Source organism: Solanum pennellii, chromosome 10, assembly GCF_001406875.1.
Source record: "Solanum pennellii chromosome 10, SPENNV200".
NCBI lineage: Eukaryota > Viridiplantae > Streptophyta > Magnoliopsida > Solanales > Solanaceae > Solanum > Solanum pennellii.
In genome coordinates this window covers 20,778,371-20,793,279 of record NC_028646.1, presented here as the reverse complement: position 1 = coordinate 20,793,279, position 14,909 = coordinate 20,778,371, and the positions used below count along the sequence as shown (strand labels likewise).

General features: G+C 42.9%; 1 protein-coding gene across 1 annotated transcript; it reads left to right on the top strand.

Moving 5' to 3' along the window:
• Window positions 1–1,379: 1,379 nt before the first annotated feature.
• Window positions 1,380–1,948, top strand: LOC107002054. Its single transcript, XM_027912232.1, has 2 exons — window positions 1,380–1,604; window positions 1,694–1,948. The coding sequence occupies exons 1-2, from the start codon at window positions 1,380–1,382 to the stop codon at window positions 1,946–1,948; spliced, it is 480 nt and encodes a 159-aa protein (XP_027768033.1).
• The last annotated feature ends 12,961 nt before the right edge of the window (window positions 1,949–14,909 follow it).

The following is a 14,909-nucleotide window of genomic DNA, read 5'->3' as shown; positions in this document are numbered from 1 at the left end:
TTGAGTTTTGCACTTTAATTTATTCTCTTTCTGTTATGTTTGTTTGTTAGGGACTAGAAATTATTGTGGATACTTTATTGCCACTTGTTGAACATTGAAAATGTGCAAGACATGTTCTTGCAAATTGGTAAAAAAATTGGAAAGGAGTTGAAAGAAGAAGAGTGTTTTGGAGGATTGCTAAATCCACATTTGAAGCTGAGATGAAGGACAATATAGAGACAACGTTGAAATTAGGATAAGAAGGTTTGGATAATCTTTTATGATACAATTTGAACACATGGTGCAAGAAGTATTTTGAAGAATATAGAAAATGTGACGTTGTGGACAACAATATGGTAGAAATCTTTAATGCTTGGATAGTGTCTTCTAGGTATAAAACCATCATTACAATGCTTGAGGAGATAAGGGTGAAGATAATGAAAAGAATTGGTGATTTGAGAGATTTCTCAAACACTTGGATCACTGATATATCTCCTATGTCTTTGAAGATGTTGCAAGAAAACATTCAAAAGTCTATACAATGTAACTTTACTTGGAATGGAGAAAGAGGTTTTGAGATTAAACACCATGGATTTACACACACTGTGGACATTGTTCATAGGAGGTGTAGTTGCAGATCCTGGCAGATTAGGGGAATTCCTTGTCCTCATGGTGTTGCTGTCCTTCATTACAAAAACATGGAACAAATCCATTATGTGGCTAGCAGTTATAGAAAGGAAACCTACCTTAGAACATATATGCCCATTTTATTCAGCCAATGAATAACATGAAACTGTGGCCAACCTCAAATAATCCAATTGTAAAGTCACCAAAGATCAGAAAGTTGCCTGGAAGACCAGGTAAGGTTAGAATAAAGAAAGCAGATGAAAGCAGAAAAATTGGAAAGTTGAGCAAAAGAGGTCCTGTAATGACTTGTAGCAAATGTGGCACACAAGGACACAATAAAAGAGGATGTCCTACAAGAAACCAAGCTGGTCCAAGTCAATCAACTGAACCATGTTCTCAGTCAAGAAGTAATGGTCCAAGTTAGTCATCTGAACCATCTTCTCAAACACATGTACTTTTATTTGTTACTCTCAAATGCATGCTATATGTAGATGTATATGCATTGATATATTAATATACAGGCTACTGAAAGTGTTAGAGGAAAAGGCACAGGAAGAGCAACAAGAGGAAGAGCAACAAGAGGAAGAGCAAGTGGCAGAGGTGTTCCAGCTCAATCACATGGAAATGCTACAAACTCAGAGGTAATATATCTAATTATTATATCATTGTCACATAGTATAGATACGCTTTAATATTTTGATTTCAAAGTACAGACTGTAAATGGTAGAGGTACAGGTACATGTACAGGTAGAGGAGCAGGATCAGGGAGAGAAATGGCTCTAGAAAGATATGTGAATGAAGGACTACGTAGAGGAAGAGGAATGACTCAACATAGTCAAATTAGTTCTGAAGCAAACTGCAGTGGAGGAGGCCTAGGAAGAGGGAAGATACCAGTAGAACATGAGGACACCAGTGGAGGACAAACAAGACCTTTTAAAATGCAAAGAATGGTAGGTGTTGGAATATACCAAGCTAAAGATGGATTTACAACTCTCAATGTAAGTTTACAACTATCAATGCAAGTTTACAATTGTCATTGCAAACCTAATTGTCTAAAATTTGAGTGTGTATTTATTTGACTAAGCAGCCTGGATTGCCAAGTAGAAGAGTAGTCAATACTGGTACAAAAGTGACAAAGAGGGCTGATGTTGTCACTGGTGATATTGGCTACCCACAAGTACGCAGATTCAAATGGAAGGGGAAGACAACTATTACCAGTAGCAACCTGGAAAGAATGAGGGCTGAAAATGTTATCCAAACTAGGTCTGTAGCTGCTGCTAATGCTGCTAATAGCCAAGGCCAAACAACTTCAAGTAGGAAGACTTCTGTGCCTTGGAAGTAGGGCATTTTGATGTTGTCTTGTTCATTTTCACAAACAAAAATTAACTATTCATATTTTTGTGTTGTTTTTTATTGGAAACAAATTCAATTTTGCGTGTAACCAAACAAACTTGAATGGTTGGAATCAAACTCGATTATGAAGTCTTCTTTTTAGTCTGTTTTGTTATTGCCTTTTTAATTGTAATTGACATATTTGTGAAGTTTCTCAAATTGTTGTCACGATAATATAGATAAGAGAACCAAATACATTAACTAATTGTTCAAATCATAACAATTTCGATAACAAAGAACAACAATAACTTGAACATTCAACAAATTCTATCCTTCAAGTTACACACACCTACAACTAGCAAGATCAAGACAATTATCTTCTAGGTACACACACCTACAATTTCAAAAATTTGAAAGTAACTAAACAGGTCTATGGAAATTTTGGTTGCACATACCTACAACTTTCATCCTTCACATTCTTGGTTAGACTTAAACATAGAAAACACACAATAATGATCAAGACGATTAGCTTCAAGTTACAACATTTAACCTTCTTTTTCTCCTTCATCATGACTTGGTTACTTTCAGCACGACTTTCATAAGATGTCAATACTTCTTCGAACTCTTTAATTATGTTTGCTAATCTCGGAATAACTTACTTGGATCGTATATCAACTTCTTCTCGATCCCTCCATCTAAAGAAGTTGCACGCATCCTCCTAAAATACGCAAAACACAAATTAAAGAAAAATACATAAACAAAAGATCTCCATAAAAGAATTAGTGAACATACAGGATAGCCTGGAAAAGACTAAAATCTTCGAGCTGGTTTATGCTCCGACCATGAAGTTTGCATTGATAGTAAGTCAACATGTTTGCATCGCAGTTTCACTCACAACATCGGATCATTCTCATTATGACAAATACGATTCAACATTGCATTTGACATTTTCAATCAAAAACTAATCACAAAATTGGGAAGAAATTCAACCATAAAAAACTTCAAATTAACGTTTCTACTGGAAATTAAAAGAGAAAAGACGAATTCATACCTTATTTTCTTGAAGAAGAAGATGAAGTCGTCAAAAAGAGAGCACCAATATTGTTGTTGCCATGGAAATCAAAATTTTAGGGCTAGCAACGGCTATTTTTGAGTTTAAATTGGGGAAGATACAACAATTGAATAAATAATAAATATTTAAGAAAGAAAATGACATGTGGCTGTTTTAAATTTGTAAATAAAAATGAAAAATGGACCATGACGTGCATAACGTGCGTGTAAACAACCCAGATGAGTTAATAGGTAAAAATGGTCAATTTACAACGCTATATAGTTGTTTAGTGGGGTGATAGGACACTTTATAAATTTAGGTGTCTTTATGCAAATATGGGACAACTTCGATGGTGTCTTTCTGTGTTTTCTCTTTAAAATATACATAACAAATAATTTTTTCAAACGATTTAGTTAGAATTAGATTTTATATGCACACAACTATAATGTATATTTCATTAATTTTAAAAGGACAATACTATTATATTTTGAATTTTTAAAAACAAGCCTCAATATATTTTATAAAAATAAGCACTATCGTTTGGTGTGATGGATAAGGAGAGTTAATACGGGATAAATTTTAAGTAGCCTTTAATCCTTTGTTTGGTTGCAGAGCTTGGGATAACTTATCTCATGACTAATAATTAGTACTGCTATAAGTTATTCATCCCCTTGGGTTCTATAGTAATTCCGAGATAAAATATATAAATAAAAAATATATACCATTATATTATACCCATTTTCACATTTATGGATAACTATTTTTGGAAGTATTCAACTCTCTGAATCTTAAATAATTCTTTCACAAAAAAAATCCTAATTACAATAAATAAATAAATTATGTAAAACAAAATCATAGTACATATCTTATTATAAAATTTTTTATGCACTAAAAAAAATAATAGTACATGTCCTCCCTCCATCCCCACCCCCCTATATTATTTTTAATACCATATATAATAATATTCACTACTCCTTATTTTTATGATAATTATTAATATTTTTAATTAAAAAACTACACTATATAAATATAACTTTTACTTTTGAATATATTTGACTAGTGCTTATGCTTATTTATATTTTAATTTATCACAAATCCTCTTTTACTTTAACAAATTTAAAATGAAAATTTTATTTTTAAGATAAATTAGAAAAAGTTTTATTTTATGAGTACATACGTACGTGAGAACGCACTCACAAAAATATTTAAACATAATAAAATGAAAATTTAACTTTTAAAAAATAGATAGTTAATCTTTCAAAGAAACAATAAAAAAGTTAAATAAAGCGAAGGTTAATTTTGTAAACAAACAACATGTCCCTAAAACTTATGCAAGACATTATTTTGTATACAACAAATTAAACAATTAATAAAAATTAATTTCGACATAACTTATATTGTTATAATTAATCTCAACATAATTTATCTATCATAACTTGTTTTTTAAAAAAACAACCCTAATAGTGTTATTTTAAGGGATATTGCACAAGTACGCTCTCAACCTATGCCTTAAATCTCAGAGACACACTTATACTATACAAAGGTCTTATTATCCACCTGAACTTATTTTATTAATAATTTTATATCCTTTTTGTCCAACGTGACAATATCTTGTGGGTCCAACGTTGTTTGACTTTTATTTTAAAGCTACAATTACATAGGCCGAAAAGGGGTAGAAAATTACTTATAAAATAAGTTCATAGGGTAATACGACCTTAGTATAGTATAAGTGTGTCTTTGAAATTTTAGACATAGGTTGAGGGGGTACTTGTGCACTTTCCCTTATTTTAATAAGATATCTCAATAAAAAGAATACACTATAATATAAAAAATTGAATTTGCGAGCCAGTGACATATAGTCTTTTTAGTTTAGACAATTATTTTCACAACAAATTATTTTATTTCATTTTTCCAATGGGATACTCTTTCGTTCTTGTAACATATCACAACTTGAAATAGCTAAGAAACTAAAAATAATCCTTTTTGGAAGCAAAAGGATCTAGAAAAAAAATTCTAAGTTGTGAAATTGAGTTTTGGTCATTTTCAAACGTCCATACCTTATTAGCTCAGAATGATTTAGGGGTAATTCTTGTATGGTTGGAAAGCCTTTTGAAAGATCTTTCCAACACCGCCTAGTTTGCACGATTTCAATATCGTATGAGTAAGTTATGCCTTTGGAAAGTTTAGGTGTTGGATTCAGAAAAGTCCCAATCCAAATTTAGGGAAGGAAAAAACTAGTCTTTTCACCAATTAATTTCCTATTTTATTTTAGGGGTTTATGTGGGTAATAAAACAAGTCTTAGATCAGTTTTGAAAATATAGAATTACACTTAGGTCTTGGAGAAGTGAGAAAGAAGAAAGAAAGGGAGAGAAGTCTAGAATTCGTCAAGAACGTCAAGCATTGCGAGTGGAAATCATCGGGGGATGATCTCTATCAAGGTATGTGAGATCTTTTTGTGTTGGGTAAGTTCACCCACTGATACTCTCAAACTTACTTCTCAAATAAGAAGTAAAGCGGTCGTGTCAAGTAAATAACCCAACTAGTGAGGTTGGGATCGTTCCCACAAGGAAAATAGTCTAGACTTAACTTCAATCTATTATTACTTTTGTTTAGTCAATTACTTCCTTGGAAAGTAAAAACAATAAAAGGGGGGTTTCTATTTCTAAATGAATGAAAAGAACTACCTAAATTGAAAGAGACACTTAACAGCTTTGAATGTTGGATTTTAATCAATTAATCAAAGTAACTAGGGTTTACGTGTTCCCCACAGGTTCATAACTTGATAATTCTAACTATAACAATTCTTTCCTAGTATCTTGCATGCAAAGTGATAAGTTATGTATTTCTAAATCCTTGGTCCGGCATCTAGAAAATCTCACTCCGCACCTTGGTCCGGCTACGTGTGTTGCTATCCTAACCCTTATCTTTACCTCTTATGAAGCATCGTATTCGATATTTGACTAAGTTATTACCTCGTACCAATCAATACTTGCCTATTAGATAGTATACACTAAATCTATGTTAATAATTCTTTTCCTATTATCTACCTCCTTGGTCCGGCAAGTAGCATTAAGGCGAGTTCTAACGTTGATCATCCGTTAAAAAGACTTCTAAGCGAAAGAATTATTAATACATGCAAGACACTATTCTAGAATTGTTATTTTAGTTAGGGTTTATCTCATTATTTGCCTATGGTTCCCACAACCCTAGTTATGGAGTTTAGTTACTCATAGCCATAAACACAATATTCAAATATATTAAATAAGAATTCATGTACTTACTTCAATGAGAAAGAATAAAATCCAAAAGTTTGCTTGATTAATCACCAAAAATCACTTGCAAGAATCCTCAAAGTAATCAATAATCTCACGAAAAGTCTAATGATTATCAAGAATCTCCCAATACAATGTTTACCAATACGGAGTTTTAACAATCTAAGAGTCTAACTATCAGGTGTCTAACCTCAAAAACGAGGTTTTTCGAACTATTTATAAAAAAAAAAAAACCTAATTAAACAAGAATTCTAATTGCTGGAAATCTGCCAAAACGCGGCTGGGTCGACGGACCTCGCGACGGACCGTCGTGGTCACAACGGACCGTCGTGGACTCCGTCGTCCCATACTTGGTGCAATTCTTCTGCTGCTTTCTTCATTCCCCTCGACGGCAGGTATGACGGACCGTCATAGGCACAACGGTCCGTCGAGGGTCTTCGTTCCAAAATACTTCAACTCTCGGAATCTGGGTACTGGGATCACTTCTCTGAACTTCACGACGAACCTGCAGGACGGACCGTCACAGCCATGACGGACCGTCACAAGCTTCGTAATCCCACACTTGGTCAGACTTCCCCATCTTCCTTCAGCAGCTGCACTACGCTGCCACCTACGGACCGTCACAGGCACGACGGACCGTCATAAGCTCCGTAGGTGGTCTCTTCTGCATTTTTTCGCTCAAAATCTCCGCATTCAGCTTTGGACAGATTTCCTGCAAAACAAAGAGAAACTTATATCAAAATTAGCACAAAAAGGCTTTTGGACACACTAAACTTAAGGAAAAAGTATTAATTATACCGTGAAACCACGGTATATCAACACCCTCAACTTAAATTCGTTGTTTGTCCTCAAGCGACGCACTATGACTCACTACACAATCCTTGTACAATAGTATCCATCCTTTGCAATCATTTGGCTATCAATCCCGATTAATCTCATCAAATCTATGCATGCTATCACTATTAGGCTTGAATTTTGTGGGATCAGAACATGACACAGACTCACCATGCATTAACACCTATCCTCTTCAATTTCTCACCGAGGTGCTAACAATTCTGGTATTGCAACTAATGTCCTCACTTTAGAACAAAATCCTCATTTTTCACACAATGATTTCAGTTTGAGTATAAGGATTACTTTTCAACACTCGCTCTCAGAACAAAGTCACACTCATTCATACCTATTGCCATAAGCTTGCCCTTATTTTCACTTCCTTAAGTTCGCTATACAACCCTTAGGATCACGATAGGACTTTTTTAGCTTGTAACATAGGCTCAGGGTCAGGTAGGGTATATTTTTAGGTATACTTTAGTGACTTTTTGCCCTCCTTGACATATCGGCTAAACCTTCCCTTTTCTGTCATTTTATCTCGCCCAGTTTCTCATATTCTTTCCCTTTGCTCAATTTTTTCTTCTTTCTTCATTTGTGTAAGTGACTCTCTTCTTTTCTTGTTTGTAATTCTTGTATATTTTTCTTTTTCTTTACTTTTCTTTCAACTAATTCTGAGTCACCTTACTTTTGTTCTTTCTCTCTCTTTTGTTCTTTCAACCCCACTTTCCAGAGCATTCCTCGTAATAGCCACCCTCAACTCATGGCTTTGCCATGAGTCAAGGTACACAATACCCAAAGTTGGGTCAGGGCCAAAACGAAGGTTGTTTACTGCATTAGCCACCCTCAACTTATGCTTTTGGCATAAGCTGAGGTGCACATGTCCAAGGAGGGACCAGGGCCAACACATTGTTCCCAGAAAAGATCAGTTGGGGTGAAAAAGAAAGGTCTAATTTAAGCTCAGATTATTTGGATCAAAGAAGGATAAATTTCATTTGGTTTCTTTTATTTAGGCTAGAAATGGGCTATATTGAATAAGGGCCTATGATCCTTTCCTAATTGTCTATTACAGCTTACTTTTAGCAGGACTAACCAGGTAAGTTCTAGCTCAGTACAAATAGTGGACTATTCAAATCTTCCTCACACTCACTTGACATCTCATTACTCTACCAGATTATCAGAAACCTAGTTCGAATTTTAGACTTAGGGTCATGCAGTGGTGTACCTCTATGTCATGCTTAGAGCCACACATTTATCAATTACTATGCCTAGTCATGCATCATTTTCCATTTTATCATGATATCATTTTAGCCATCATGCTCCAGAATTAAACTATGTACACAAGATATAGACATGCCGGTTCAACAGAAAAAGTAATCAGTCTCTTGGGGAAAAAGAACACAGGCAAGAAAACCCCAAAAGAGGATAGTGAATAGGGATACTCAGACTTCACCCTAACACTCACTTTCCATTTACCCCACCCCCAACAAAAAAAACATGCAATTGTCCCCAATGCATAAAAAAAATTTAAATACTAGAGTGGTAAGTGAAGCAAACCTGTGGCGCAAAGCGCCGTCGATCAGCAAGTTGGTGGGTCCGGTTCCCCGGAACCCACGTCCTCTGCAATCTGGACACCCTCAGTGGTGTCCTCAGCAACAACCGCACTATCAGTAGTGCCTCCTACTATCTCCACAGTTCGGGAGCTAGACGCCCCAGCCGCTAACTCTGATGCTCTCATCTGATGCGCCTCCTCCTCAGCAAGTGAGGCTCTCCTCGCAGCCTCTATCTCACAGCGCTCCTTCTTCCGTGCTCGCGCCTCGTCTTCTGCTCGACCCCTATGCCTCTAGGCATGCTCTCGAGGGGGGGTGGTGGAATCTCTGAGGTGGCGAATAGGGCCGCCAATACTGTGTCTTCAGCAGGCTCGACAGAAGGGGCCTCAGACTCAGGCACCCTAGCCTCTAAGATCGTGTCAATATCTGCGCGAAGGCTGTCGACCGCAGCCTGAAGAATCCACACATCCACCGGAGGGGCTGGCCGGGCTAGCACCCTCAACTCAAAGGCATCCAAGGGCTGGTGAACCTCAGCGATCTTCCGCTCTGTATACTGGACCATTTTCAACTCCAGGCGCTCTTCTGTCTCAGTAATGGACCTCTGCATCCACGGATGGATATGATGCAGAAGTGTGGCCATTTGCGCCTCTAATTTTTGGACCCTAGCAAGCGGGACCAGTGCGGGTAGAGGGGTTGTGCGAGAGGAGCTCGGGGCAGTGCTACTACCCGGGATAGACTCGACCGGCGTAATATCAGTGGATGCCGCTTGCGTAGCTGTACGGGTCTGGGCTACCGTATCAGCAAGATAGTCAGCAAGTGGGGGCAGCTCTGGACGGGGCCCTCTGCGTGGGGCCAACTCATTGGCCTCATCTCTGATGAGGACGACGTCAACAGTGCCTATAGGGGTCTTGAGCTAATCTACCTGCCATATAGGCACACCTGCGGACCTGCAGAGAGAAAAGATCATGCACGGGAAAAGGTAAGTAGTTGTGACCTTGAAAGCCCTCTCGTGCATGACTGCCTGTAGAAGCCACGCGAAATCCCCCTCGAACCCAGCTATCATTGCCGCCATCAACACTGCTCGATCCCATGTAACGATATTATCAGCAGCTGTGGGGGAAAGGCAGTGGTGGACAATAAGCCACAAGATCTTCGCCGTGAAAGTTAGGTTGGCCTTCTTGATGGCCCCCTTTGGCTCGGTCACCCAGTCGGCACCCTCTCCATAAACCGACAGGTGCAGGGCCATCCACCTCTTGGTGGTCTCTCTCAGCGATGGCTCGCGCAGGAACTGGCCATCTTTAACAAGCTGCCATCTATAGTCAAACTCAACACTGAGAGGGATCCGAGTAGCATCAACACCCTCGCCGTATAGAACCGGCGGATGGAAGGCAGTGAAATGTCAACTTGCACGCACCGTAGTCGGACCTGCTCCAGTGGGTCCTGTTTGGCGGGGGCAGCCCGCCTATCTATCTGTGATCGGAGAGTCGCTACATAGGATGCGTAGAACTCTCAGACCATTTCTTCACTGTAACGTCACAACGGATGTGCTGTCCACTCCAGGCGATGCCTGTTGAAGAGATTGTGGATCTCAGGCATCGTCGAGAGACTCCCTATAAGGACCCGCCGCTCCAAGGAGAGTGTTCGAGTCATCACTCCTTTGTCAGTCAGGAACTTGGCGCGGAGTAGACTTGAAATTGCCCGTCGACACACCACCGGTTGGGCTGGTCAGTAGCTGGGGTGGGGGACTGAGCTGGTGAACCTGATGTGGATTCCGAACTGTTAGCCTCATAAGACGAGGCCGATGCTGCAGCGGTGGCGGGTACGGGAACCTCAGCAGAGCCGGAGGCTTCCTCCGACCAGGAAACTCCTAAGGATCCAGACGCTCCTTCTTCATTTGTGGCTGACCCAGAGGGTGTGCCGGTTAGTGTGCGCTCCTCATCAGACTGCGAGGCAGTGACTACGCCGGACGCCACCTTTTTGGGTGTGGCTCTGGGAGCACGTGCAGCACGGGCAGGGGTGGAAGTGCCTGGGGGCACATACTCGGGGTCACGCACATCATCAGAGCCAATGACCATACGGGCAGACGGGGCGACAGACTTCGATCGCCCGCGTGCATATATTCGATCTTGCTTGGGTGCCATAGTAGATAGTACCTGTAAAGGATCAATATTAGTACGAGTAGTGGCAAACAAGACAAGCAAAACCACACAAAAAAAATTGAAAATAATATGTCATTTCTTATGGTAAAAGTGACACACGACGGGCCTGGTGACGGCACGTCGTGACTATGACGGACCGTCATGGGGTCCGTCGTGTCTTTCTTAGACTATGTATTTATGGAGAACCCTGATGGAGAGTCTCTAACAAGTATGACGATTTGTGCAGAACGGACCGTCACAGGTACGACGGTCCGTCGTAGGTGTCCGTCAGAGGACACTTGAAAAAAAATATGGAGACCCTTAGGAGAGGGGTCTCTGACCGTCATAACGGACATGCAGGACGGACCGTCGTGGGTATGACGGTCCGTCGTACTCGTCCGTTTGAGGACACTTACAGAAATGGAGAGAGACCCTGAGAAACGGGGTCTCTGACAACCAGAACGGTTGTGCAGGACGGACCGTCGTAAAGACGACGGTCCGTCACGTCTGTCCTTTGAAGGACACTTAGAAAAAGTGAGAGCCCCTCAGGAAGAGGGTCTCTGACAACCAGAACGGTTGTGCAGGACGGACCGTCGTAAAGACGACGGTCCGTCACGTCTGTCCTTTGAAGGACACTTAGAAAAAGTGAGAGCCCCTCAGGAAGAGGGTCTCTGACAACCAGAACGGTTGTGCAGGACGGACCGTCGTAAAGACGACGGTCCGTCACGTCTGTCCTTTGAAGGACACTTAGAAAAAGTGAGAGCCCCTCAGGAAGAGGGTCTCTGACAACCAGAACGGTTGTGCAGGACGGACCGTCGTAAAGACGACGGTCCGTCACGTCTGTCCTTTGAAGGACACTTAGAAAAAGTGAGAGCCCCTCAGGAAGAGGGTCTCTGACAACCAGAACGGTTGTGCAGGACGGACCGTCGTAAAGACGACGGTCCGTCACGTCTGTCCTTTGAAGGACACTTAGAAAAAGTGAGAGCCCCTCAGGAAGAGGGTCTCTGACAACCAGAACGGTTGTGCAGGACGGACCGTCGTAAAGACGACGGTCCGTCACGTCTGTCCTTTGAAGGACACTTAGAAAAAGTGAGAGCCCCTCAGGAAGAGGGTCTCTGACAACCAGAACGGTTGTGCAGGACGGACCGTCGTAAAGACGACGGTCCGTCACGTCTGTCCTTTGAAGGACACTTAGAAAAAGTGAGAGCCCCTCAGGAAGAGGGTCTCTGACAACCAGAACGGTTGTGCAGGACGGACCGTCGTAAAGACGACGGTCCGTCACGTCTGTCCTTTGAAGGACACTTAGAAAAAGTGAGAGCCCCTCAGGAAGAGGGTCTCTGACAACCAGAACGGTTGTGCAGGACGGACCGTCGTAAAGACGACGGTCCGTCACGTCTGTCCTTTGAAGGACACTTAGAAAAAGTGAGAGCCCCTCAGGAAGAGGGTCTCTGACAACCAGAACGGTTGTGCAGGACGGACCGTCGTAAAGACGACGGTCCGTCACGTCTGTCCTTTGAAGGACACTTAGAAAAAGTGAGAGCCCCTCAGGAAGAGGGTCTCTGACAACCAGAACGGTTGTGCAGGACGGACCGTCGTAAAGACGACGGTCCGTCACGTCTGTCCTTTGAAGGACACTTAGAAAAAGTGAGAGCCCCTCAGGAAGAGGGTCTCTGACAACCAGAACGGTTGTGCAGGACGGACCGTCGTAAAGACGACGGTCCGTCACGTCTGTCCTTTGAAGGACACTTAGAAAAAGTGAGAGCCCCTCAGGAAGAGGGTCTCTGACAACCAGAACGGTTGTGCAGGACGGACCGTCGTAAAGACGACGGTCCGTCACGTCTGTCCTTTGAAGGACACTTAGAAAAAGTGAGAGCCCCTCAGGAAGAGGGTCTCTGACAACCAGAACGGTTGTGCAGGACGGACCGTCGTAAAGACGACGGTCCGTCACGTCTGTCCTTTGAAGGACACTTAGAAAAAGTGAGAGCCCCTCAGGAAGAGGGTCTCTGACAACCAGAACGGTTGTGCAGGACGGACCGTCGTAAAGACGACGGTCCGTCACGTCTGTCCTTTGAAGGACACTTAGAAAAAGTGAGAGCCCCTCAGGAAGAGGGTCTCTGACAACCAGAACGGTTGTGCAGGACGGACCGTCGTAAAGACGACGGTCCGTCACGTCTGTCCTTTGAAGGACACTTAGAAAAAGTGAGAGCCCCTCAGGAAGAGGGTCTCTGACAACCAGAACGGTTGTGCAGGACGGACCGTCGTGGGTATGACGGTCCGTCGTACTCGTCCGTTTGAGGACACTTACAGAAATGGAGAGAGACCCTGAGAAACGGGGTCTCTGACAACCAGAACGGTTGTGCAGGACGGACCGTCGTAAAGACGACGGTCCGTCACGTCTGTCCTTTGAAGGACACTTAGAAAAAGTGAGAGACCCTCAGGAAGAGGGTCTCTGACAACCAGAACGGTTGTGCAGGACGGACCGTCGTAAAGACGACGGTCCGTCGCATATGTCCGTTGCATATGTGCGTTGGAGGACACTTAGAAAAAGTGAGAGCCCCTCAGGAAGAGGGGCTCTGACAACCAGAACGGTTGTGCAGGACGGACCGTCGTAAAGACGACGGTCCGTCGCATATGTCCGTTGCATATGTGCGTTGGAGGACACTTAGAAAAAGTGAGAGCCCCTCAGGAAGAGGGGCTCTGACAACCAGAACGGTTGTGCAGGACGGACCGTCGTAAAGACGACGGTCCGTCGCATATGTCCGTTGCATATGTGCGTTGGAGGACACTTAGAAAAAGTGAGAGCCCCTCAGGAAGAGGGGCTCTGACAACCAGAACGGTTGTGCAGGACGGACCGTCGTAAAGACGACGGTCCGTCGCATATGTCCGTTGCATATGTGCGTTGGAGGACACTTAGAAAAAGTGAGAGCCCCTCAGGAAGAGGGGCTCTGACAACCAGAACGGTTGTGCAGGACGGACCGTCGTAAAGACGACGGTCCGTCGCATATGTCCGTTGCATATGTGCGTTGGAGGACACTTAGAAAAAGTGAGAGCCCCTCAGGAAGAGGGGCTCTGACAACCAGAACGGTTGTGCAGGACGGACCGTCGTAAAGACGACGGTCCGTCGCATATGTCCGTTGCATATGTGCGTTGGAGGACACTTAGAAAAAGTGAGAGCCCCTCAGGAAGAGGGGCTCTGACAACCAGAACGGTTGTGCAGGACGGACCGTCGTAAAGACGACGGTCCGTCGCATATGTCCGTTGCATATGTGCGTTGGAGGACACTTAGAAAAAGTGAGAGCCCCTCAGGAAGAGGGGCTCTGACAACCAGAACGGTTGTGCAGGACGGACCGTCGTAAAGACGACGGTCCGTCGCATATGTCCGTTGCATATGTGCGTTGGAGGACACTTAGAAAAAGTGAGAGCCCCTCAGGAAGAGGGGCTCTGACAACCAGAACGGTTGTGCAGGACGGACCGTCGTAAAGACGACGGTCCGTCGCATATGTCCGTTGCATATGTGCGTTGGAGGACACTTAGAAAAAGTGAGAGCCCCTCAGGAAGAGGGGCTCTGACAACCAGAACGGTTGTGCAGGACGGACCGTCGTAAAGACGACGGTCCGTCGCATATGTCCGTTGCATATGTGCGTTGGAGGACACTTAGAAAAAGTGAGAGCCCCTCAGGAAGAGGGGCTCTGACAACCAGAACGGTTGTGCAGGACGGACCGTCGTAAAGACGACGGTCCGTCGCATATGTCCGTTGCATATGTGCGTTGGAGGACACTTAGAAAAAGTGAGAGCCCCTCAGGAAGAGGGGCTCTGACAACCAGAACGGTTGTGCAGGACGGACCGTCGTAAAGACGACGGTCCGTCGCATATGTCCGTTGCATATGTGCGTTGGAGGACACTTAGAAAAAGTGAGAGCCCCTCAGGAAGAGGGGCTCTGACAACCAGAACGGTTGTGCAGGACGGACCGTCGTAAAGACGACGGTCCGTCGCATATGTCCGTTGCATATGTGCGTTGGAGGACACTTAGAAAAAGTGAGAGCCCCTCAGGAAGAGGGGCTCTGACAACCAGAACGGTTGTGCAGGACGGACCGTCGTAAAGACGACGGTCCGTCGCATATGTCCGTTGCA